Here is a 26268-nt window from a genome sequence, read left to right as displayed (position 1 = left end):
TGCTTTATACATGTTCCTTTATTGTACAGTACATTCCACACATTTTAGACCTCACAAAACACAACAATGCATTACATGTAATTATACCAACATTCAAATAATGTAAAGAAAACTTCCCTTCCTAAGAAAATATTAATTAAGACTTAATTCTGTACATGAATGAACCCGAAAATGTGATCAAAATGAGCACCACTGGCTTGCCTGCTTTTATCCTGATTCAACCAAACCGGTGATAGTCTAGTGCTAATGTTCCTTTGACACACATGGAGAACGGAATGACATGCTGCCAACATTCAGAGACTTAATGCCTACCTCTTACCTCAGACTCAACTGACAACAAAGGTTTCACTTTGTGTGCAATTCTGAATTTAGATCTTTCCAGTTTGTAGTGTTCTGACGTGCCTTTAAACAAAACTGTCTATAATGCATTGAAAAGCCACAGTTACAAAATGTCCTGTATTTGCATACAGTCCCAGAATAACTATACCAAAAACAGACTGGAAAAGTAAATACCTCTGCAGCTCAGCTCTTAGAGACCATGGATAACTCAGTGTGACAGCTTTTCTTGCAAGTATGAATAATAAGTTCTTAATATTCAACGGGCCTGTTCTCAGGATGGATAATTCTTAAGGTCTGAAGATATGCGGTCTTACTCTGGACTGCAAACCACTGTTACTGAAACAGTTCTAAAAGCGCAGGAGGAGGAACATACAGTGGTTGTCTGACAATTTTCTATGAGAAAAAGTAAAAAAAAAGTGAGCAATTTTTAACATCAAGTTTTACAAAAAAAAAGGTTAGACAAACATACATGGTTGACCTTTTGCACCCATAAGCGGACAAGTGACTATTTTTGCAAATCTTGCAATTTCAAAACCCGAACCCGCTACTACGTCATGAGGCTAAACAGCTGATGAACAAATGTCACTTAAAAGAAACGTAGAAACCATGAGTGTGGATGGTGTCAAACACCAATTAAAACAATAAGCTATTTTTAAAGCAATTTATCCTCATCTAAACTTTACTAAATATAAATTCCACTATAAGTAAATTTAAAAAATCCAAGGACACATTTTCAGATTTTTTTTGCAAGCATAAACAAATTACAGGTAAATCAAAATTCAATACAGTAGTTTTCATTAATCCCAATGATGTTACAAAATGGTTGGTCCAGGTTTCTACACCATTAAGCTCATAAATGGACCACTAATGCCTTGAATAGGAGTCTCCATCCCTGCTCCTGGAAAGCACCACATCTAGCAGGTTTTATGGGTGGGTAACCAAGAAATCACCAGTTTCTAAAGACCTGGATTAACTTATGAACTGCTGACATTTTGTTAAGCCAATCATTTATTTTGTAACCACTGCATCCAATTCAGGGCCACTGGGAAGCAGAGCACAGGGCAGGGTATATCCTGAACAAGACACCAGTCCATCACGGGGCAGACACAAACAAACAGACAAGCACGCACTCACACCTGGGCAATATTTCCAGAAGCCAATTAACCAATCAGTATGTCCCTGGACTCTGGGAGGAAACCGGAGCACCCAGAAAAAACCCAGGCAAACATGGGGAGAACACAAACTCCACACAGAAAGCACACCAGGTCCAGAATTGAACCCAGAGCTCCTGCACTGTGAGGCAGCAACTCTAACCACTGTGCCACAATTCCTCCCCCGTTTTGCGTAATTATTTAGAAATCTGAATCAGTTAAGTCCTCAAGAACCAGACTTATCTTAATTGAGCATGTTACCCGCTTAATGGATCAGTAACTTAGTTCCCTTAGTTTACACAGATCAGTGAAGAGTTCATTATTATATACATAACAGGTTGTGAGACAAGACACACATGCACACAAGAATATAGGGGCACATTTTGAGACCTAAATTAACAACAAACAACCTTTGGGTTGTGGGAAGAAACTGGGACATCTGGAGAACACCCATGTGCAAACAGTAAGAACATGCAAATTCCAAACAGAAGGCTAACCAGCCTGGCACTGAACTCAGGGCCACACAACTGTGAGGCAGTAGTGTTAAGAACCACACCACCTTTTGACCATTTACTTCAAAACATTAACCTTAAATCTGTCAGTGGAAATTTCCACAACGCAACAACGGAATGCCTGAAATTCACACTGCTGTTCAAAAATCTTAGACATATGCAAAAGTTACAAAATACAGTTTGTATGTTATGAACATCAACAACTTACTCAAAACATTCACTGCAGCTATTATTTTGCTACAATAATGACTTTGGCGGCTATAATACAGCCTAGTGCCGATCAATGTCATTTTGCAATACTTAATTCACCTTGGTCAGAATCTTTAGGAACTTCTTGTAGTTGCAGTAACCAATCCATCACATTAACCAGTCAAACCAAAGTGATGTCAAGCATTCCTCTTCATTAACACCATTTTCTCTTTTCTATACATTAAGCTAAAAGTAATCTTTTCATACTGTGAAACACTGAGGGATCCATCTGAATTAAGTAACTAACAAAATGTCTAAATGTTCAGCAGAAGATCACAATAACATTGTGCCTCTGCAAAAAAAAGGCAGAAAATTGCAAAATGCCTAAGACTCAGTACAATTCTGGTAAACGTAACTTCTTGAAAATAAAGAAAAAGGAGACTACCCCATGAAATAAAAATAACATTTAGCTATAAAAATTTCAGCTATTGTGGTCATTTAAAATGTAAACAATTCACTTAATGAAAAAAATAATTGAGTTGTTGGTGATATTAAAATGCAATGATCTTTTAAAATTCATGATCTCTGTACAGAATAGCTGAACAATCAATCCCAAAAGGAAAGTACCAATCCATCCCAATGAGAACAGAAGCTTCTACAATTTCCAAAATGTGGCAAGTACTAAAAAGACAGACACTCCCTTTTTGCAAAATTGAACCTTAGAAATGAATTTGCTTTCAAAATGAGCAAATTGTTAAAGAAATTTGATTTGAGGAAATGAGTGAATTAACCACTTAAATCATTAACTGAAAACTGCAAGAATTCTGTGAAGCAATGCACATGGGTGGTATTTGGGAATTGCAATTCCAAATATTAGTAGAATATTGTGTAGTAAGTAGAATATTACAATACTTACTTATACATGAATGTTTCAGCAAGTACAGGCTAGTCAAAATGTGAATCATTGATTATTTATAAAGTTTGCAAAACAGAGGCGACTGCTTATGACCAAAATAGGCAATTCGGCCTAACTTGACAGAAACGGGCTCAAAGAATGAGAAGCAGTGCCTTAAAAAAAAAATGAAGATCCAGTTCTCCTCAAAATTCATTAAAATTATGTTAAGCACATTCAACATTTCAGTCCTAGGTTCCCAGCAATATAGAAATTAAATTAACAATTTAACCAATTATCCTTTTTATATAAAGGGTATTTTAGTTTTTATCCGTAATTAAAAGGCAAAACTGACCATTTGCTGCCAGAATTCAAGTAAATAAATTCTAGACTTGCAAGCCAGAACGGCAATTCTCAATCTCGGGCAGCATCAGCCCCATCTCTCACTGTAGTGTTTGTGTGAAAGGTGGGATTCTTAGTGTGACCACATATGGAAAGTCTCCTATATGAAAATGTCCAGGAGTGTGCAAATTTATTAGGACGTCTCAAGATTTAAATTTTTAAGCACTGCACAAAAAATATTCATTTACTTCAGAAATGAATAACTCATGCTCTCAGAATTTGACCTTCTGTGCTATAATTTCCATCTCAGAAGGAACGTCTGACTCGGTGTAGGACTTCTGCTGATTCATGATGACCTCAAGAATAACGCAGGCCCCACCTAACCTACAAAGTCTTATTCATTTGTGAAGAAATGCCACATTTATGGCAGTTCTTTCACCGCCCACTGATTCCAATTCTGAGTTTATTTTAAGAAATTAAGAAAAGAGAATATGCTTGTTGTAACATTTTATCTAGATCTAGATTCTTAGGCATATAAACTACAGCTACCGATCTATACCAAGGTGGGTTATTTTAATAGATTTGCACACTACATTAAGCATGGGTGTGTTCATCAGCTTGAGGCGTCGGTTAGCAAGGGTATTTTTGCGCTCTGCACACACGTAGAGGAAGGCAGGTGCAAATGCAAATGCACTGAGTGCACTCACGTGTGCTGCGCGTATTTTGTGTGTCTGAGAGTGTATGTGCAATACCTACGAGAGAAGGGGACGCCTGTATTGAAAGGAAATCTCTGGGAGGGAGTCTTTTGACACTCAGCTAGGGTGTCTCTAGCAACCCATCTTCCGTCTCCAGCTCAGCCAGCTGTCTGCGCAGGGCATTGACCTTGCTTTGCAGCTCCTTGTTGTATTCGATAATGTGCACCATCTCTTCGTATGCTTCATCCAGGCACTTGGAGGATCGGTTCCAGCGCAGGAACACTCCTGTAGGAAAACAGAGCTACTCTATAATTCATTACATTCAAAAAAGCTTTTAAAAAACAGCAGGTGTTTAACCTTTAGCCAGATGTCACTGTGAACTTGTACAATCTTCCCTACGTGATTCCAGATCACTGGGACGAATATGGTGAGCTTTCAAAGCTACATGTTCTTCCCGTGGAACACAAGTGCTGTAGCCAATCAGTCAAGTCTTATTTATTTCATCATAATTGCAAAAAACATTAAAATAATTACCGATGTTTTCAAGTTAAAAATAAAGAATACAAACTGAAAATAGCATAGTAGGCAGCAACATAACAGCCTCATTCAATACTGAATGAAATGCCTGACTTTCCCTGTCATTAACTCTGAATGTTTTTGAAACTGTTTGCAGGAGTTATTTGTATTACATATACAAAGAGGCTATTTCTACCTCCTATGCACAGAAACTGGCTCTATTTTCCTCCACTGGCTAACTCACACATGGAGTTCACTTGCTGTATACCCAAGTCAACCCATGGCTGACCCAGGAAGTACTTGCACACAACTACAAATGACAACCTGGGTTGTAATGCACTCTGGATAACTAGTAGGAAAGGGTGGATTTCCCAGAAGGCGATGTCCACACAACTTATAGCTTACTGTAGGTGTAAACATATGGCATAATGCCCTGCATTCTGCTGTGCAAGGACAGATTGTGTGAGGTCATGCATGTTGGTATGTAGGCATGAAGTTATGCTGATGAAAGAACCTGGTGTACATTCCCATCCCTCTATAGAAACTGAAGCACGTGAATGTGTCCTGCGGATAATTCCCGACTGAAGAGACTGTCCAACCAAACTGGTGTTGCAATACTTTCCACAAGCAGCGTAAGGCGAGATGAGCTATCGCACAACTAGGAAACTACATAAAATCACCAGATATAGATGTCTCATACGCTGTAGCATAGGATTAACATGATAGGTTAGTTTAAACATACGACAAAAGTATGCTTATCACGTGCTATTGATAATTAGCAGGGGTTAATTCCTGCCACTGTAATGGCAATACACCCTTAAGAATTTTTCTATTGCAACTCTTAATTTTAAGGATTAACAAAATAAGTTCAAAATGTATTAATAAATTGAGCCCATTAAGATGGACAAGAAAGTCTTTAACAACATGTTTTTATTTTATAAACTATCTCGCTATTGATCCACAGAGCCTTATGAATGCCTTTTCATATCGGTAAAGGAACAGTCTCCATGGCTACCAGAAACACTAGCATGCTATAGCTTCGAACTCTACTGAACCAGCAAAATTTCTTTTAAGTCCTGGCAACACTGCATGTCAATATTTCACTGCAATTATCAGACAAGAAGGGAGACTATTAAAGAAATGCATTAACGTTTGAAACTGCAGCCAATGTGCCTTTCCTTTCCATAATTGCTTGTGAGCCTCTCTTCTGCAAATATGTTACCACTTTTATTCATCATCAGTTTAACATACATCATCTTAGGACAAACATATCAGAATCCAGAACTTAAAAAGCTACATAGCCTTTTAAAACACAGCAATGCATACTCCTACCTTTAATTATAAACACGAAGAGGCCACTGGATATTTCTCTCAATCACCTGGTATTGCTGATATTTCATCCGAAACGCCCATAATCACTGATGTCAGTGGCTAAATGCCTGGGATGTGCTTTTCTGGCTTACTGTCAACTACTGGCTCAGATATTCATGATGGGGGTAAGGGGGGCATTGCTGACATGTATACTGTATACTCTCCAAATACAGTATATTCCCCAGGGCGTGCACCACTATGCGGTCATGCATAATCTCTAACCTTACTGCAAATCAGCAATTTTGTAAACTAAAGATCGTTAGCCTTTTGAACTGGGTAAATGCATTTTCTACAATCAATGAATTTCCTGTCTAACATCATGACCACATTTTCTGTATTTTTATCATTTTTGCGTCCATCTTTCTCTTCTACGTTCCCTTCACTACCAATCTTCCCATTTAATACATCAAGAAACATTGAAAAGCAACAAGTATTAGAAGCAACAGCATTTGTTGTGATTTTAACGCTTCTTAGTATATGACCTGAAAAAATAGGCACTTTTGATTTTCTAAAAGAGAAAAAAATCAAAATACTAAAGATTTCAATAAGCTATCTGTACCAGTGAGCCAACAAAACAGGATTTATTTACACCGGCTCACTGCTTGCTTGTGTCAGATACAGATGGCTTGACACTTCACACAAAGTACCTTTCTGAGAGGCAAACTACAGCATTGCTGTCCTCGAGAGTTAAGTCACACAAATGTGAAGCATCTATATACTGACTAGGCTTGCTTGCCAAACAATTGTGAGGAATGAGCACAAAATATATATTCCCGTATATTTTTGCAGGGTGAACACTGCTAGACAGAATTTGGGATATATCCTATTAAAAGACGAAGACAGCTTAACTGCTGATGTTGGTGGTGATGTCACCATGGAAGTCTAAGGCAAAAAAAAACAGTTAAGGGCAATAGCAGGTATCCGTGCATTAATTCAAAACACAAGGCAAAGCAGGACAGCAACTGCAATTTGGTCAACTGCAAATTTCATCCACAAACTCAAAATGGAAACCGCTGTTAGGGTGCAGTGCACGTTTGTGAATTCTGTAGTACAAAACTCTTAGACAATGGACTACCCAGCAGTAGGGAAATAACATAATTCCTGTGGCAATATGTTCTCAACAAACAGATGAACACACGTGTGGCACAAACCTTCAAAAACTCTACAGCTTGGTTCCAACAGTGAATTGTCAATTTGTCTGGTGGAGTAGTGGAGTGCATTTTGCAGGCCTTTGGGCGCACTGATGATGCCAATACACCCATCCACAGGGCATGTGTGGTCACCCAGTGGTTTGATGAAGCCAATCGAACATAAACTGGATGTCCTGAAAAGATACCCGAGATGGATCTCCATCTCCATCAACCAGGGGCTAGTGAACTAACTTTCTCGCGGAAGAATGGTGCCACATCCCTCCTGCAGAATTCCAGAGGCCGAAAGAGCATTTGGCTACGTGTGGCCAATATGCATTTTAGCACAAAGTCTGTTAAATGGCTTTACATTGGTGCTTCCATGTATTTGTCCACTGCCTGTAAACTTTTGACTGCATATAGAGGTTTGTGCCAGTATGACAGATTGAAAGACTTTTTCGTAAGTTACAGCAGAGGGAAATCACTCTAAGAGCCACTTTTTTGCTTTTGTAGTAGAACAGGGTAGAGCTGACAAGCTAATTCTTACTGTATGATCTGCACTGATGCAATAAGGGGTGCCAAGGGTGCAGCCCTTGAGCAAATCAACAAACTCGAAAGAAATCTGAAGTGTCAAGTTCAACAGCAGGGAAGGTTTGCCAGTTCAAACATGTTTTTATCAGGCAGGGGTGGCTGGAGTGATGCCATCATTACATTAGGTGCTGACATGTTTGGAAGTCTTAACTACCACTATGTGATATTGCATTAAAAAAAGACACCATACACATCGATAGTCACGCATAAGATACAGTCATGCATAAGAAAGGCTATATTTAGCTAAACAATCCAATGTGTTTTTCATAGAATAATCAAGTGATGACCACTCTGACTACACTACTGCTGTAGTTTCCTTGTAAAACCAGACTGCTTTCAATTCAAAGTAGCATTCCTATGAATTACTTATCTTATAACATGTAAAAACAGGTGGATCTCTGTTTATGCAAATATAATGAAATAAATATTAAATATCAATGTTAAAAGGGAGTTGAGAAAAAAGATGAATCTACCTAATGTTATCTAATGTTTGTTCTACACTACTGTCTTGGTTGTCTAAACATCTTTCATTCCATCTTAAACTTAGAATGCTTATCAAACTCAGACATTCATTGTCCATATTATGTAATAAAACTAGTAGTGGAAAAATTGACAGAAAATTTTACAGACAGAAAACAAATCACTGAAAATTTAATAAGACCCAAATTTTCTGATGAATTAAAGCTAAACAGATTTTACCACATAATGTGTGTGGCCTCCGTAGGGCCTCAGTGATGTACTGCACTAAACTAGTGTGCTAAGTAATATTTCAAAAGGAACAAGACACCTAAAAAGGTACCTCCACTTGAACTTTAGGATACACTACCCTATCTCAGGTTTCAAGAATACCATATACTAGAATTACCATATTAAATCAAGGTACTCATTTGGATTTAACGGAATAATGCAGCTAATTTTGCAGTCAACAAGCATAAACTAAAAGTTAAACCTCATTTCCTTCAGAGCTACAAGCATTGACAATGGTTGAAATGCTTGTTTCTTTGTAAGCTTATCGTAGTCTTAAAGAAGTACAGCAAAACCAGCTGAGTCATGGTGTGCCTGACGCATGACAGGGAGCATTCCACAAGAACGCAGATCTTGAATCAAACAGCTTCCCTGTAACCTTTAGTCAAAGGGCTGGACGGAAATATTTCCTGGTTCTACCGGCCAAACTCGAACAGAGCCTCTCCAGAATGTGTACCCAGAGCCTCTCCAGAATGTGTACCCAGAGAAGACCGACCAAAACAGGTTGGGTCGAGCATCATCGTGCTGAGCTCAGACCCATCAGCTCAGGGTGCAGAGTAAGAGAACAGGACAGGCATGACCGGAGACCATTAAGGACAAAGCACTCAATTCTCAAACCATGTAAAAAAATGAAGTTTTAGAGTATTTAAGAATTGTAGAAGACCTGCTACAGAAAGAACAAACTTCATTTATTACACAAAGACAATATAATTTGTTTAAAAAAACCCAAATCCAACTCTTTTCTCTTGAGGGCACAAGGCCCGGACCAAATCAAATCCTCAGCCCACCCACTGGTGACAAATCGAGTAACTAGTTGTTGATTTGGGGCTGGTTTGTCAGAGGCCTCTTCCTTCTTTTCAAAGGCAATGTGTCTGTAATTTGTGACTGGCAGGTGGGTTTAAGTTTAAAAATATACAGCAAACCACATGAGTGAACATAAATGGGGCCAGCAGCCATATCACTCTGCAACTCACAACTGGCAGCCCCACTGAAGCTAAGCAGGCGTGAGCCTGGTCAGTACCTGAAAGGGAGACCTCCTGGGAAAAAATAAGGTTGCTGCTTAAAGAGGTGTTAGTGGGGCCAGCAGGAGGTGCTCACCCTGTGGTCCATGTGGGCCCTAATGCCCCAGTATAGTGACGGGGGCACTATACTGTAAACAGGCGCCGTCCTTCGAATTAGCCGTAAAAACCAAGGTCCTGACTCTATGTGGTCATTAAAAATCCCAGGGCATTTCTCGAAAAGAGTAGGAGTGTAACCCCGGCATCCTGGCCAAATTTCCCATTGGCCTTTACCAATCATGGCCTCCTAATAACCCCCTTCTATGAATTGGCTTCTTTACTCTGCTCTACTCCAAACTGATAGCAGGTGTGTGGTGAGTGTACTGGCGCACTATGGCTGCCGTTGCATCATCCAGGTGGATTGGTGGTGGTGGAGGGGAGTCCCCATTACCTGTAAAATGCTTTGAGTGGAGTGTCCAGAAAAGCATTATAAAGTGTAAGCAATTATTATTATTATTATTATTATTAAACATAAGGACATCCCTCACAGTTAAAAAAGCCATGGCAAAGGGGAAGCAAGAACAAGGCCCTGTGGGATGCATCACCAAGTCAATTGATGCATTGGGTGGTATAGTTATAGCAACAGTGCACACTCTTGGAAAAGAAAACTAGATATGTAATTTTTCTCTCCTGCACTGGTCTCTAACTATTGTACAATCGGTAGAGTGGTAGTTTTTGGTATGCACATTTTTGCTCAGCTATACAGTGCTGCCCTCTGCTGGAACAAGCAAATAACGAACAAAAGGAAAGTGCTTTCCTGTAAGGGAAAGAAAGCTTTGTAACTGCTGCAGCCATGTCTTAAAAGGTACATTTTACATCCATGTATATCCAAGGCATCAACAAGCACAGGAGCTGCTAGATCCAGAGCCCACCTGTATTAAACTGAACACCACCACTGAACACACAGTGCAACCACAAAGTCAGTGGTACCACAGCTGAAATATTATATACTTTATATACAGAAATATAAATATACTTCTGCGAGAACCGCACCAGGTCCCGGCCCTGTATGATAGGGAACCATCAGTTTCATGGGGCAGCCTTTATGTTATTTATCTCATTTGCAAATCATAATTTCTGTTTGACTGTTTTTTAAAAACGGCTTTGAATTCCGTTTTTAGTCTCCTTTACAGTGCTCATGGTAAGTACCAGTGCGCATACCGAGGACACTGAGGAGGCCAGAGAAGACAGGCAGGCAGTGAAGTGACAGGGCTCTTACCCTCCCAGAGCAGCAGGCTCTGTGGAGCGACAGAGGGCCAGATGACCAGGCTGTTGGCCTCGTACAGAGGATTGAGGAAGTGCTCCATCTCCTGGGGACGGTTCACCCAGGACCACAGCGACACCGTCTTCTGGGGCAGCTTCAGTTTCAGCCTGCGCACAGAACACAGCAGTCAGAGCACAGCCTTGCTCTACAGTCACCAAGGATACATGGAGCTCATCTGTAACGGAGGAGATTTCAAGCAACTGAAATTTCACCCCAGAGTGCTGCAATTCCATCCACGATCTTCATTACCCCAGCGCAAGAATAAGTCTTTTTAACTGGGCAAAGCCAGGGGTGTTTCAACCACTGAGGACTTAAAAGACCTTGAAAAACCTCTGGGACTTTATAACCACAGTACCAGGAAAGGCGATTGCTTTTTGACAGGACAGCATGCTACAATTATAACCCTTTAAGAGCACACTAAACAAACAGACTGTGAGGATGAGATAAGAATTCCATGACTGAAACAAGATGCAAGGTTTTCCGAGACAAGCTGATCTCAGTGACACCATAAGATCCTTTCAATACAGAACGTTCAAACCAGTCCACTGGAGCACTGACCCGCCCAGCTAGAAGAACTGATCCCACCACTATTCACAGCATGTGAAGTGGTATATGAACTGACTGACCTGGAAAGCACTATCAGCGAGTTCAGGCTGGAAGTGCTTGCAGGAGCATGCTGTAACACTCCAGCTAACCACATAACTGAGTGAATGGCAACTGTAGAGGTTTACTGAAAATAGGCATCAGCCTGCTAACTGAATGAAGAGATTCCTATTTTGGAGACCAGCCCTGTCTTACTATGATTCACATTCTTCCGTGCGGCGTGTTACCGTGCCCGATGCCCGAGGTCTTTCTGTCTAATTACAGGTTTTTGTCCAGCCCGATTATCGATTTTGCCTTCTCAGCATTGAGACTGCTAAATTCTCAAACTTTACACAAATACAGTGGATATAAAAAATCTACACACCCTTACTGAAATTGCAGGTTTTTGCGATGTAAAGCCAGAAATCAAGACAAATAATTTCAGACATTTTTCCCCATCTTTAATGTGACCTTGCAACCAACAAAATTCAAGAGAAAAACAAATAGATATTTATTAGGAAAAATAACTGAAATTAAAAAACCTACAACACCCCCACCCCCAACAAATACTTTGTGGAAGCACGTTTTGCATTTGTTACAACAGTAAGTCTTTGTGAAGAAGTCTCTATCAACTCTGCACACCTGGACTTTGCAATTTTATCCCACTCTTCCTTGCAAAGAAGTTCAAGCTCCTTCAAATTGCCTGGGGATCTCCAAGTCTGGGCTCTGACTGGGCCATTCCAAGCTGAAGATGAAGAGGAATTTCACCTTCCAACATAACGACCCAAAGCACACATCCACATCAACCAAGGACTGGCTTCAGAAAAGGAAGATCAAAGTCTTGGAATGGCCCAGTCAGAGCCCAGACTCAGAGGGCTGTGCACAGGAGATCCCCTGGCAATTTGAAGGAGCTTGAACTTTGCAAGGAAGAGTGGGACAAAATTGCAAAGTCCAGGTGTGCAAAGTTGATAGAGACTTATTCACAAAGACGTACGCTGCAATAAATGCAAAAGGTGCTTCCACAAAGTATTAGTTGGGGTGGGGTGTACACACTTATGCAACCAGGGTGTTGTAGGTTTTTTAATTTCAATTATTTTTCCTAATAATTATCTATTTGTTTTTCTCTTGAATTTTGTTGGTTGCACGGTCACATTAAAGATGGAAAAATGTCTGACATGGTTTATCTCGATTTCTGGCTTTACATCACAAAAACCTGCAATTTCAATCAGGGTGTGTAGACCTTTTATATCCACCGTATACACACAGAGAATTAAGCACGACTATTACCATTTGTTTATGTGACTATAGACAAGAGAAAACAAAAAAAACACCAGAAATGTCTCATATGGTGTTAATAAGACTATGGAATGTTTTTTTTACATTCGAAAAGTTTGTAGTTGAAGATACAGGTGATAAAGATAAACAATATTTGCTATCGAAAGAGTAGGCTAGACTCAATCTTCATTCAATATATTATTAGGCATCATTTCTGTGTCTATTTTATCTGGCAGAAAACTGTTATTCTATGTCCTACAACAGCATCTATCAACACCGGTCCCGAAACACTACTGTATCTGTTTGTTTAATTCTAACTGGCCTCTTAGTCAGCAGGGCAGCTCAGTTTCCTTCTTTACCTCTCACTGAAAAGCTTTTAATGGGTAATAAATTTATGATTAACAGACACTGGTGGGGAATAACATTGTATCAAAAACTCACAATTATCACTTGAATTTGGAGAGATCAGAAATTTGCACAAAATCGATAGCAACTGCATATCCCTTCAAGAGCAAAAAATAAAAATGAAACACCTAAAAACTGAAATCAATTTTCCTGCGATTCATAACTTAAAAGGAGTAACAACCAGAGGAGACAATGATGCCCCAGGACCAGGGATTAGAGCCACTAACACAAACATTCCCTGTGAACTGCAGAAGTGCGAGGCAGAGGCGCTGGGTAGGACTGACCGCTCATGGGCGTTGTTGCCCAGGAAGGTACCAAACTGGGAGGCATAGGCGTGCTCGAAGAGCAGGACCAGGAAATGCTCGTTGAACTGAAAGGAGCAGGGGAACTGGCGCAGGATCTGCCACACACAGTCGAGGAAGAGCAGGAAGACGGGAGCCTCCCAGCGTAGCTTGCTGTTTGAGTAGGCCGACTGGGCACAGCGCTGCTGGAACGGGTGACCAGCCTTGGGGCAAAGAAAACAATTTTCTGGAAGTCACCATGAAAGTTTCAGCTGCACACGACCTGTGTGTGACTGAATGAAACAACAGTGCTATTTTCATTTCACCTGGTTTCAAAATGAAAGCTGAAACTATGAAGAACATTTTTGCACTGGAGCAATAAAAGTTTGAGAGGTCAATCTGACAGGGATGTGTTTTATATTGACACACTAGAACACAGAACACAGATCTGCTACTGCGGTGGATAAAATGCCTCCTCTCCTATACGGAGAGCGTTGTGGAATCCTTTCTGATGACAAGAGCTATATTACAGCAATGAACCTCTTCTTGTAAACAGCGTATTTGTTTCAGTTCTGTTTTGTGATCTGACCTGCAGCCACTCCCTCTCGACGAGAGACCCGAAGCCCCGGATGGTCCTGCAGCCAGGGTCAAGGATGATCTGAGCGAGAGAGGTCACCTGCAGCGTGGAGTCCGTCCCTTCTGTGCCGTGGACCAGCACCGAGGCCCCTTCCCTGAGAGACACAACCACATCCTCTTACAAGTGTACTGCCACGGTCTTTTCATGCCCAGATCTCGCAGCCAGTGGAGACACCCTCAAGCACCTCTACATCACCCAGTCAAAAATATTCAATTTCTAAAAAAGGGGCAGACAGCAAGAGAGAGATCTGTGATCCCAGGTGAGACTACCCAGCTCTTTTATAGTATGCGAGAGAGATGTCCAGAGGAAGCACAAACCCCACTGGGCAAAAGGATTCCAGTCACAAAAAAGCCCTGTGAGGGGTAAAGGTGGGGAATCTGTGAGCCCAGAGGAGGTTGAGCAATAATGATAGTGAAATTGAGAAAAGCGGAAAAGTGAGAGTAAGGACAAGTATTAACTGAAGCCTTCAAATAAGAATTTAAGTAAGCCGTTTGCTACTAGTCAATGACAGCTAACTTAATGGAACGGGTCAGTCTGGTTGAGTGACGGTAAACTTGCTACAAAACTTAAAAGCAATCAGTCCCGAATGCTAAGAAAATAAAATCTTTGTTTTTCATTTGTCTATGATTATACAGGGCTGGCTATGAAGTGGGTAGAGCTGAAACAGTTTAGTTTAACTTCTGTTTTCCAGTTTTATCACATAAACCTTGTGTTTAGCAATTATAAGATAGAGGCAAATACATACGGTATCCACCAGTGCAGGTCAAGCTAGCATTAGGAGACAAGTTTATAAGGAATTAAAAGCTCAAAAAAAATCAACGCATTTTCACATAAGACATGCTGTAGAAGCTTGTCTGTCCTATACAGAAGAGCCACAGGTTTCGTTCTGCTCTGATGTTGCCACCCAGTCTGATACTTAATACTCTCCAGCTGAATGTTGCTGATTACATCCCCCTGGGCTGTTGCCCTTCGAGTTCACAAAGGCATCTATTCTACTCGGAGATGAGCTATCATTTTTGTGGTCACCCGGGACCTGACTGATAACATGTGTAGGCAACGGCGAACAGACTGGTCGCTGTCGAGAGTCTTGCCTGTCAATGCACTGCGCGGCAAGGCAGGCGGTGGTGAGGATCTCCTTGACGTGCGTCAGCCAATTGGAAGCCTCCAGCTTGCTGAGCCAGCGGTCCATGTTGTGGGACTGATCATTGCAAGCTTCCACCAGCTTGATCAGGCTCTCCTGCAGAATATTAGACCTGAAAGGGTGAAAAGGAAACAGAGAACCACAAAGATGTATTCACCAAATATTAAGCCAACGATTATTAGAGGCCATTATCCAAAGCGACAAGTCTGTACACATTTACCAAGCTGGGTATCTCGTGTGGAGATAGAGCAGTGCCCCTCCCAGCACACAAACCCACAACCTTCTGTTAAACCTGCAAGAAAGTGTCAACCACACCTGGAGAGACAGGCCAGTTTTTAAACTGGAAAACAACACTTGCATGTAGTGACACTACATAGGGCATTTACTTTTTCATGGCATCCTACAATGTTTATTGACCAGAACCACACACGCCCCAGCCACAGACAAGTAGGTTTACAGTACTACTTACAGTAGGTGCTAAGAAATTGTACACTGGAATTGATTCAAAAACATTCTATTCTTAACTTCTCAGAGGTTACAAATAGGTTTGTAGCTACTAGATATGTGCAGGAAGATTGTATCCTTGACATCTCAACAGTCAAGCACAGAAATGCAAACACCAGTTAGAGAGAAAAAAACAACAAATCTCAATACTACAGAAAGCTCTCCGTTGTGGAAGAACAAGCGGGGAACAAATCATTTTCCATTTTCCCCCCATCCAGAAGTCTGAGAATTTACCTCTCGATAGCCTTATGGATTCTCCTCCACTGTGGGTAATGTGCCTCCTGCTCAAACCCGCCCCCCCTGGCTTTGGCCTGCTGTGCCACGTTGATGGTGCGGGTGTCGATGATGTAGCCACGCTTGCCAGCACGCAGAGTGGCATTGATCAGCTTCTCGTCCTCCTTGCAGCGCCGCCCGTTGGTGCCCGTCAGGGGCTGCCCAGCCCGCATCATCACCTGAGAGAAACAGGACACTTTGAACCTGGTCTCTGTGGGGCAACTGCACTGAACCGAAAGCAGCAGACTAACTGGGGTGATCCTATGGGTAAGATGCAGACCGCCACAGACCCATTCCTTATTTACCATTTCTAATGAAGGTTTTAGAACGTGTGGTTGCACATCAATCACAGGCTTTCATGGTAGCAAATGATTTGTCAGATCATACAAATACATGGTCTTCGGCTTCACTGCCATGCAGATGATACTCGGATCTATGTTAAGACCTCTTCCCCCTCCGATTCATTGCCTCCATCACTTCTCATTGAAGACAAAAGTGACAAAACAGAAATATTATCGGTGGGCAAGACAGCTGTAAAAGCTGGAGAGCTTCACAGTAATGGTGGTCGGCTTCTCCATTCAGGTGTCAGTCCTATTCCGGAATTTGGGAGTCATATTTCGATCCTTTCCCGTCTTCTGAACTCCATGTGAAAAAACTTGATTAAGATTTTTGATTTTTTCCCCATCTTAGAAATATTGCCTATATTAGCTAATTTCTGTCAATGTCCAATAGTGAGTACCTGATTCATGCACTTATAAAATTAAGGGCTTTCTGTAACTTTTTGCTCTACGGACTCCCTAAAACTCTCTTTAGAGAAACTGCAATACATCCACATCTCTGCAGCTAGGCTTCTAACTCACATTAGACCTTGATGGCATATCATCCCTACTCTCAAATCTCTAAATTTTCCTTAAAGTCATGTATTCAATATAAAGTGATTTATGAGGGTCTGAACAATTTGGCTCTTTCATATATCTCAGACCTCCTTGATGTATACCCTACTAAGAACCCTACTTTTGTACCCTACTAAGAACAGGATCAACTGGTCTCTAACTGGTCTCTAACTTTGTTTTTTCAGTGCAATTGAGTGTGAAGCTGGAGGTGGCTCCCGCACAAAATCTGCACATTCATCGTAATTCGCTTAAATGTTTCCAAACATGCCCATTCCATAACATCCATTATTTCAATATAGAATTGTGATCTATTAAAATGCCGTTATTAAGTCCATTTCACAATTATCAGAAGTAGCTTATTCCTTGCCAGGGCTGCAGGAATCCAGAGCTTTGCCTGGAAGCACAGGTGCAAGATGGGACTACACTCTGGACGAGACAAGTCCATCTTCAATACTTGAACAAACACAAAGCCAGCAGTCCTCACCATGCCATTCTTCTTATGGTAATAACTGAGCACAGGGAAGCGTCCTGCATGCCTGAAGGTGGCAACTTTTCGCAGTGTCTCGTCATCGATAGACTTGGGCACAGTGACCAGGGGAGGGTAGGAGGGACAGACCGTGAAGTCCTTGTTCACTGTACTCAGCCGCCACTCTTCTGTCTGAGGGAATAACAACAAAAAATCAGCCTTTACCACCTTTCCCCCAGCTCTTATTGAGAGCAGGACAGGAGAATCCCCCACAAACTTCTCAACTAAAATACTGTCACTTTATTAGTCCACCAAACATCGAATAGTTGGAGAGGAGTTTAAAAATTCAAAAAGTAAAACTTAAACATTTTGGTTGATTAAATAGACTGTCCTGCTGATTTTTTTTTTTAAATAGATAAAGGACAGAAACCTACCAAAGATTCGATCTGCTTAAAGGCTTGCTCAGGACTGAAAGTGTTCCACCCATCCTCAATCACTTCAAACATGGGCCGGTAGAAGAAAGGGTACATCAGCGAGACCGAATCCAGAGTGGACAGGGTCTGGGTAATACACAAATAAACCCATCTGTAAGCATGCAGAAACAATGGCTACTAACACATTGATTCCGTATCACTTCTGTTTTCACAAAATGAAGCCTCTTAAAGCTTCTCTTAAAGAAAAGGAAAAAGGAAATTGCAAAGATGAAAATAAATGTAAGAGGGTAACAATTTTGATGTTCCTACATTTAAAACTGAGAACAGGAAATTTTTCATTCAAAGGGCAGAACAAGCTACCCTTCCATGCTGTTGAAGCCCATACCCTGGCTTGGAGAAGGATGAGATTCTCATATCAAACTAATAGCAACCAAATGTGCTAGATAGGTTGCAAATGAGAGGAGGACATCTTGCCCATCTTGAGTTCTCATTTTCTTATTATTTGTATTGATATTTTAGTCAGAATCTGCCAATATTGCACCTAAAATCCCCACTATCAAATAAGCATTTAAATATTAAAATATTAAAACCAAGGCAACCAGCACCTACATTTGCAAGCTACATTTTTACCTTTTGGCAGATGACACATCACACAAGTCTATCTCATGTACACTACATGGTCTATAATTCTGATAACACCCCCACAATCACTACTCCCCTTTAACGGGGGGGAAAGTGGGCTCCTGGGTTTCCCCAGGGTCTGTCAGTCCTGCCCTTTTCCTCCAGGGTATCAGTGCCCGGAGCAGTAAGATTACAGCGAGCTCTAGTGATGCTGTTTTAGGGCAATATACTGTACTGCACACATTCCTCCCTGCACCTGTTCGATCCCACTCCAGACCGACACCTCCTGTCCCAGTGATTGTGGCATGCACACAACCACCCAATAGGGCATACCACCTCACTCTTTAAAATAGAGATGGAATTAAAAGTTCAAACCAGACCGTAATGAAGCATTCTGATCAAAGCAATTTCAATGCATGTAATGGAAACCATTTAAAACACATTGGTCGTATTCTGAAATTTGCACAATATTTACCAGACACTTCATTTATCATTATAGATGCTTTGATAAGCTTAACACAAAAACTAAAAAATAAAGGATGTGAAAGTCAGGTTGTGAGAACAGATTTGATGAATACATTTGTTATTAAAACATCAGAGGATACAGGAAATCCACAGGAAGGAATACGAGAATTAGGACTGCAATACACACTTATACCATCATTAATACAAGATGTGAAATTTAAAAACATTTTCAAGCTCCCAGTGGATCATCTGGTATCCTGGTTAAGCAAAATAACAAAAGGGTTTTCACTGGTTGCTATGAAAATCCTTAATATTTAAAAAACAAAAATATAAATATTTTGCCTTACTTCAATAGAACTGGCGATGTTTAAGCACTCCTCCATACCAGGGATATCGAGCTGTATAATCCGCAAGTCTTTACATTTTACAATGATTGTGCCTAATGAACCCACAAACCTGCAACATTAAAAATAACATATTAATACCCAACTTACATTAAAAAAATGTGAACCAGGTCATATGTCAATGCAGGGAAGAGATTATGAAGGTGAAAAACAAAACTTGAATTCTGTCTCAGTATCAAAACCTTAGCAGAGCTGTGTACAACAATTTCCCATCTTCAACAATCTACAGTATCTAGGGTTTAGAACCACTTTAGACAGGATGCAAACTGGACTCCTGCTATACAGAAGTTTCACCCGTTTTAAGTTTCCCAAATTATCATACTTTAGAAAATGCACAAAAACTACAGAACTATTTGAGAAAAAACCTTCGGAAATGCAGAATTATTTAACAGCCTGATTAGAATTACCGAGTATTGATAAGCTCCGTTCATTTTAATTTCTTGTGACCTAATGCATCAATTACAACTACAGTATAAGGGTATATGCAGACAAAGCCTTGTGCAGCTTTCTGAAAATCAATCTCTTCAGCTGTGATACCTCACAAAACAATGAGCATTCATTGTCCAAATACTAAGGTCCTCAAATTGACAGCTTTGGTAAGTCAGGTCCTCTCTGTTTATACTAAATTCTAAAAAACTAAACAATCCTATATAAACAATACACAAATAAAAGTATTAATCAGTGTTCAGGGTGTACAGGCATGCTGCATTGACAGCAAGAGAAATGTAAAGGACTAGTGAAAATCACAGATGGTGAAACTTGCACAACTGACATCCCTCCTCACAGCAACAAACCAACAGACTGCACACGCGAAGAATGTGGGTGGACTCCATTGACCCATCCACTTTAGAGTGACTCATCTTTTAACACGTCACAGGCAACACAGTCCTGTAGCTGTGGTTCAGCACTGACTGGACAAGAGGTACCATCACCACCACATGCTAGTAAGCGCTTGAGAGACATCAGGAGCCACTGTGCCACTGAAGACCGAGAGAACCCAGATCAATCCCATTCTACCCGCGACAGCACTCAGCTAACTGTGTAATCAGGTAAGTGACCACATGTCCCAAGTCATCTAGTGACAGCTTGGGCTCGAATTTCCTCTACACTCAACTCAAGGGAGTGCCTTTAATACTCAAGTCATGTTTTAAGCCAAATCTATTCAGAAGATGATTAATTCAGACATGTCGGCTAGGTTAAAAAGCATCAACTGAATAGCAGGTGTATGCTGGTAGCCTGAGGTGGACTGATGTGTTGATTGTGTGCGCCTCCATTAAGATAGCAAAAAATCCCAAATAACTACTGGTAAAGAAACACGTTGCACATGGGCTAACATAAAGCATACAGTACAGTTCTGGACAGCTGAAACACAGACCCAGATTGTTCCAATACACATCTGGTGAAAGTAGTGCGAGGGTGCACCTCTGCTCTGCCTGTGCAGGGATTCGATCACGGCTGCCCAGGGACCTGGAGCATACACAGAACCACTCCCTAGACAGGGAGGAACCCCGCCACACCAAAAGACAGGGTCTTCTTTCACAGAAGAATTCAATACTAACCAGGTTTCGAGGAGATAACACCACTTCTGTAACATGCGCAGGACCACTGAGTCCTGTTACATTAGCAAAGGCTATCGAACAAAACTATGTAATGAGTATGTGGACATGACAGACTGAAATCTTTCCATGTTCGACGAGCAGTCATGTGCTGCGTATTTCCTCCAACACCACTTGTATTCATATTTCTGCAGCCCAAAATACACACATTTGAACTAAGAATTGCTCAAAATACACTCTTTTGACTTTAAATGAATAAAAATACAAAGATACTAGGTGTTCTCATAAAAACATGAACATCCCTTCCAGAAGAGGACAGCAAAAGAAACTTTTACAAGAAAACAAGTTTCCCAATAATCCAGCTACTGCCATGCAAGCTTGAGAACTGTTGTTATATGGCAACTGAAAGGAGGACATAACTATAGGATGATTAATTTTTGTATTATGGGTATTTTTAAAAAAATCCCTTTTCTTAAATCACATTCCGTATTCTTTTCTGCAATTTTAGTTTTAGCACGGCTAAATTCTCTTCTCCATAACCAGAAGTCACCGATATCACTGACGCGCTTGCAGCCAAAACCTTTGTGTGACCAGTCGCAGGCCTGACTGGGTTTGCCTGAAGGGAAGATATCTGGGACCAGGGCTGTTTAGGCCAGCGCCCCAGCGACGGAGAAACAGACTCGGAGAGCGCCGCAGGCCGAACTAACCGCTTTTCAATGGAGTCGATGTTGGAGTGCAGCAGCCAGAGCTCCTCGGTGTTGTCCTGCCGGGAGGAGAGGATGAGGTGGTGCCCAGTGAGACAGAGCGTGCCCTCCACCTTGGGCATGAAGGGACGGTGCAGGACCACATTGTCCACCCGGGGGGTCTTGATGAGCTCCACAAACTCCATTGTCCAGGGGTGGAAGACGGCGCTCAGAAATGTATGCAAGGTTCTGCTTGCATGAAGTCTTTGACAAGACTGTTCAAACAACATGGAAAAAAGAATTTTAAGGCACAGTGACAAGACAGCATGGACAGACACCTTTATACTGTAGGTTTAGGGGCAGTGCGGTGGCTCTGTGGCTAAAGGATCTGCACCTGTGGCTGGAAAGTTGCCGGTTCGTATCCCACGGCCGGCAGAGGAATCCTACTCCGTTAGGCCCCTGAGCGGGGCCCTTCACCCCAACTGCTCCAGGGGTGCCGTGTAAATGGCTGACCCTGTGATCTGACCCCAAGCTTCTCTCCCCCTGTCTGGGTGTCTCATGGACAGCAAGCTGGGGTATGCGAAAGATACAATTTCTTGTATAAGAAATTTGTCATGGCTAATAAAGTGATCTTATAAGTTTATGTTGAAGTTTTTTCTCTTGAAATGTAAAGGGATGCAGGCGGCACAGTGGTCAGCAATGCCGTCTTGCAGCAGTAAGGCCCTGGGTTCTATTTTTTCAGTGTTATCTACTGTCCGTTCTTCCCACATTCCCACGGGTTTCCTCCGGGTGCTCTGGTTCCCTCCCACAGCCCAAAGAAATACTGGTAGGTGAATTTCCTTCTGGGAAAGACTGCGTGTGCGTGCTTGTGTCTGTGTGTGCCCTGCGATGGACTGGTGTCCCGACCAGGGTGCATCCTTCTTTGCACCTGCTGCTGCCTGGGATAGGCTCCGGCTCGCCCGTGACCCTGTATTGGACAAGGCTGTGAGAAAATGAACAGACAGATGCAAAGATGTGCGATGAGGACGAAGAGTTAGTAAGAGAGACTGGAGTCAAAAAACATACATGATTTCTGACACAGAAAAAAGAACTGAAAAACAGGATCTTAAAACACTCAGGACCCTCCTACCCATTGCAACATACAGGGAGCTACAACACTACTTGCAGCCAACAATTAAACTAAGTGTCATACTGTACTATGATGTCAGACAATTTAGTGTCACTTACTGTCTCACTGCTGCAACAGAACTGAAAAGCAGAAGATGGCTGACCACCGAAAAACCTTCATCTCACTTCCCAAGTTATAGAAATGGCATTTCAAGTTCAGCAAAGAATCACCAGCATACAATTCACCATTAAACATATCAGGAACACCTGCACAGAATCTTAGCTTCAGTTATTTAATGCTAAAAGAAGTGAGACTGAAAAGTAAAGACAGTTATCATTGCTTTAAAACTTGCAAGTTTTAGACATTCATGAACATTTCTCTTTTTGCAGACAAAATAATTTTCTTATTACCCTTTTTTCCCCCCAAAATGAGCAAAATGGAAATCAGCCTAGAAACACTAGACAGGACTTTACAATGTTTTTAACATTGTTTTTAACATTTATGTTTAATTTTCCCCATCTCGAAGAATCCCACAGGACTTCAGATACAGGAGACACGGGTCACCCACCGCCGCATTGCTTCGCTCACTAGGGTGACAAGGGAAAAGCATTCGACATGAGCAGCCCCAGTGGAGAAGTGAGAAACAGCTTTAGCAACCGAACTGAGGGGAAACGAGGCGGGCCTGACTGTACAAAGAGTACTCAGAAGCTGAGGTTAACACCACTGGTGCCAGAGAGTGTAAAAGACCAAGCAGCCAAAACTTTGGTTTAAAATCTCTTCCAAAGGAAAACACCTCTGACAGCAAAACATGGTCTGGTCTCATACTGGGGTATTGGTTTTAAGAAATCAGCCCACACATTTCCTTTAATAACTACACTCTGCATATCTAAACATGACTTAAGCTTCTTTTTTCTAATACAGTAGCGTGAGTTTTGTTAAACACGTTTAGATTGCAAAGTTTAAAGCTTGTTATAGATGTACCTTATCTACAAATAAAATTATATTATACATTTTTCAAATGTACAGTACTTCTATTACACCCCTGTATCTCTCTGCTTTCAGCTAGTCCCACCATATACTGTACACAAACACCACAGTAACGTGGCCTTGAAAAACTGGGGTGATGGAATTATTGGAGTCCCACAGCAAAAGATGATAGCGTGGTTTCTTTCAAGAAATGTTTTGAGGGCCTTGGTTCAATGATCAGAACGGCTTCCGTTACTTTGTATTTATAATACTCAGAATACGAACAATAGCATCACGACTTTCTTCAAGTTAAATATTTTGAACAGGAGAGATTTCATTCATTTAACTGCCCATACAGAAATTCCCTTCTCTTCCAATTAACAGAGTACAAAACATTCATGTTTACAGATAAAGTCTAAGTTGTTAGTGTCGTGAGAGAAACGTCTGGACGAGATCCTAGGCTCAATTAGCTACTACAAACCATACGAGCAGGATAGGCCGATCAGAACAGGCTCTCTTCGCATGTAAGCCTTCTTGGGCTCTCATGCTGAACATTCAAGTTCGTCCCAGATCGTACAGCCTCAGACATACAGGTGTATGCAATCCTGAATCGTTATTTAACTAAAAACTCATTGAGCACTTGATAAAACGAATTGGGTCTCAATAAATCGAGAAAGGGTATCATTCACAATAGGTATAACGCATGGCGAGCTGAATGAATCAGATGTAATAAAACCCTGTAGCTGAATACTGACATCAGTGTAATATCTCATATAGCACATAGACATTTGCTGCGCGACCCATGACAATTTTCAGTCCATTTCAATCTGAATACTCAATAAAGATGTGACATACATGGGGAGAAACGTGTATATACATCTAGCTAGATTTTTTTTTCCATTTAAAATCGCACCCCTTGAAGCACATTTTCCAATAAACTTCAGTGTCACCAATATATAAATCAATGTTTATTCATTCCGGTTATGTAAGGCACCTTATCCTTGAATGACCGACTCTTAATTATTACGACAGGCCCACCCTAGATATGTTTGAATTCTTACATTACCAGCACAGAATTAACTCTGAGTACATCCTACACCCATCGTAGTTTTAGGCTTCCCAGATTGAATGTTTCCCCTAGTCATGCACAGGAAAACAACGCACTGAACGCATTGGGAAAAACAAGAAATAACCATATGAGGTCGATTCCTCTACAAGAAAACAAAATTAAAGAACCTTTTAAGACTGAACGTTTAATAGAAAAAATGCCGAAAGCCCTACTACATAGCACGAACACCACTGCTGTCCCACTCCTGCTAAATATTACCTGTTACTCCTCGTTTGTCTTGCTCCCTTCTAGTACGAAAATGCCGCATCCAATTCCCCGAAGCCCTTAAACACACTGGTGTAAACAGGACCCAACACTGTCCGTCTCTAACAGCAGCACACAGCTGGTGGACCGGATATTATCCAGCTCGGCTCCGCCTATCCTTCCGGTTCTGCAGACGCGGTGCGTTGTCAGATGCAATGAAGTTCCGGTGGTTTTCTTTCATTGAATGTAATGGAAAAACTGCGTTTTGTTTCAGAATAAATATTTGCTTTGAAATAAAACATTAAACAGGATTCTCAGTGTTTCTTGAAGAATATCCCTCTTTAATCCGCATATTTCATTAATGCCACGGTCTATGTTTTCACCTGACCCAACAAGGTAATTTTGTCAAAGCGCGAACAAGCAAACAAAATAAAAAGAAAGCAATGTACCTTTACAAACGCAAACGTCTTAAAATTAATAGAGGTCTGAGGAAATAGCATTTTCAGTGTTTCTCGGCATTTCTTTCATTTATTTAGTATGATAATCTTTTTTAACCAAAGATATTCTGGTTAATCACCATAAATACTAAAGTGTCTAGGTAAGTTTTAACGAATCTGTAACAGATACACAGCATTGGGAGTAATCACATTTTCAAAAGGATCTTCATAAAGTTATTCAAAAGAAATATGTGTGTTTTGATTGAGAATTGGTTTCCATACCAATTCAGTTCTTAAACTAAATCAGCTAGTTACTGGTTTATAAAGACCAATTTAACAAGTTTCTCCAAGCTCTTCAGGTGCTACTGTTTTAAACAAATCAAGAAAACTTGCAGGCCCACCATCACTGTAGAACAAGTATTGTATATTCCCATATTCACCTAAATCATTACAATAAAGGATACAGGTATCCCTGTTGATTTCTGTGCCGTGTATTTTAGGCAGTAGGTCTAGTTGAGAATTTTGTCTGAACCACGTTCATCTGAAGGCTGTGGGGAATGAGCTGCTGCCTCAGGCACCTGACCTCTTGGGAGAAGATTGGTCAGGTAAGAGTTTATAAACCAGAAAGCAGTGAATCTATTATCTGGAGTGCAGATTTTAGTATTTTTGTGGAAAAAGGTCACCAGAAGGAAGGGAGAAGGAACCTGGGAGTTTGATGGATTTCGGAAGTGCTTTTTGTGAGGAGTCCCATCGAGAGACTGGAATTCTTTCAGACGAAGTTCAAAAGTTTTATTTTTGAAGCAGGTAAGTAGGTTAGCTGCCTGATTGTGACAGAGAGGGACTTGACGTTGAGTCAGTGGCTCATAAAGTAACTAGGCTTTTTTTTTCCATTGTGTTTTCCTCACACTTTAAGTAAAAGAGCAATTGATTTGTACCATGTGGCTACAGTTCTTCTGGTTTTCCTGGGCCTGCCTATTTTAAAGATTTTCCCATTATGACACACCCAATCCTGGGTGTCTCACTACCTTTTAAAT

General features: G+C 41.1%; 1 protein-coding gene across 1 annotated transcript; it reads right to left on the bottom strand.

The window, feature by feature from the left end:
- On the bottom strand, positions 1 to 24946 carry mtmr9 (myotubularin related protein 9). Its single transcript, XM_088906276.1, has 11 exons — positions 24813 to 24946; positions 21436 to 21686; positions 19116 to 19224; positions 17683 to 17808; positions 17267 to 17440; positions 15851 to 16068; positions 15063 to 15224; positions 13924 to 14065; positions 13338 to 13558; positions 10747 to 10898; positions 1 to 4405 (listed from the first exon to the last, which is right to left on the bottom strand). The coding sequence occupies exons 2-11, from the start codon at positions 21615 to 21617 to the stop codon at positions 4242 to 4244; spliced, it is 1650 nt and encodes a 549-aa protein (XP_088762402.1). The 5' UTR covers positions 21618 to 21686; positions 24813 to 24946; the 3' UTR covers positions 1 to 4241.
- Positions 24947 to 26268: the final 1322 nt, after the last annotated feature.

This window comes from Atractosteus spatula, chromosome 2, assembly GCF_055471065.1.
Source record: "Atractosteus spatula isolate fAtrSpa1 chromosome 2, fAtrSpa1.hap1, whole genome shotgun sequence".
NCBI classification, from domain to species: domain Eukaryota; kingdom Metazoa; phylum Chordata; class Actinopteri; order Semionotiformes; family Lepisosteidae; genus Atractosteus; species Atractosteus spatula.
This window is presented reverse-complemented; position numbering and strand designations above follow the sequence as displayed.

Bases quoted from the DNA above. Each gene is read 5' to 3' on its own strand.
- mtmr9 (XM_088906276.1), bottom strand. From the start codon at position 21,617: ATGGAGTTTGTGGAGCTCATCAAGACCCCCCGGGTGGACAATGTGGTC. The intron at 17,441-17,682 runs GTAGGTTTCTGT...TTATTCCCTCAG, and splicing joins TTAAGCAGATCGAATCTTTG to ACAGAAGAGTGGCGGCTGAG. The intron at 14,066-15,062 runs GCAAGACTCTCG...TGTGTCTCTCAG, and splicing joins GCCGCGCAGTGCATTGACAG to GGAAGGGGCCTCGGTGCTGG.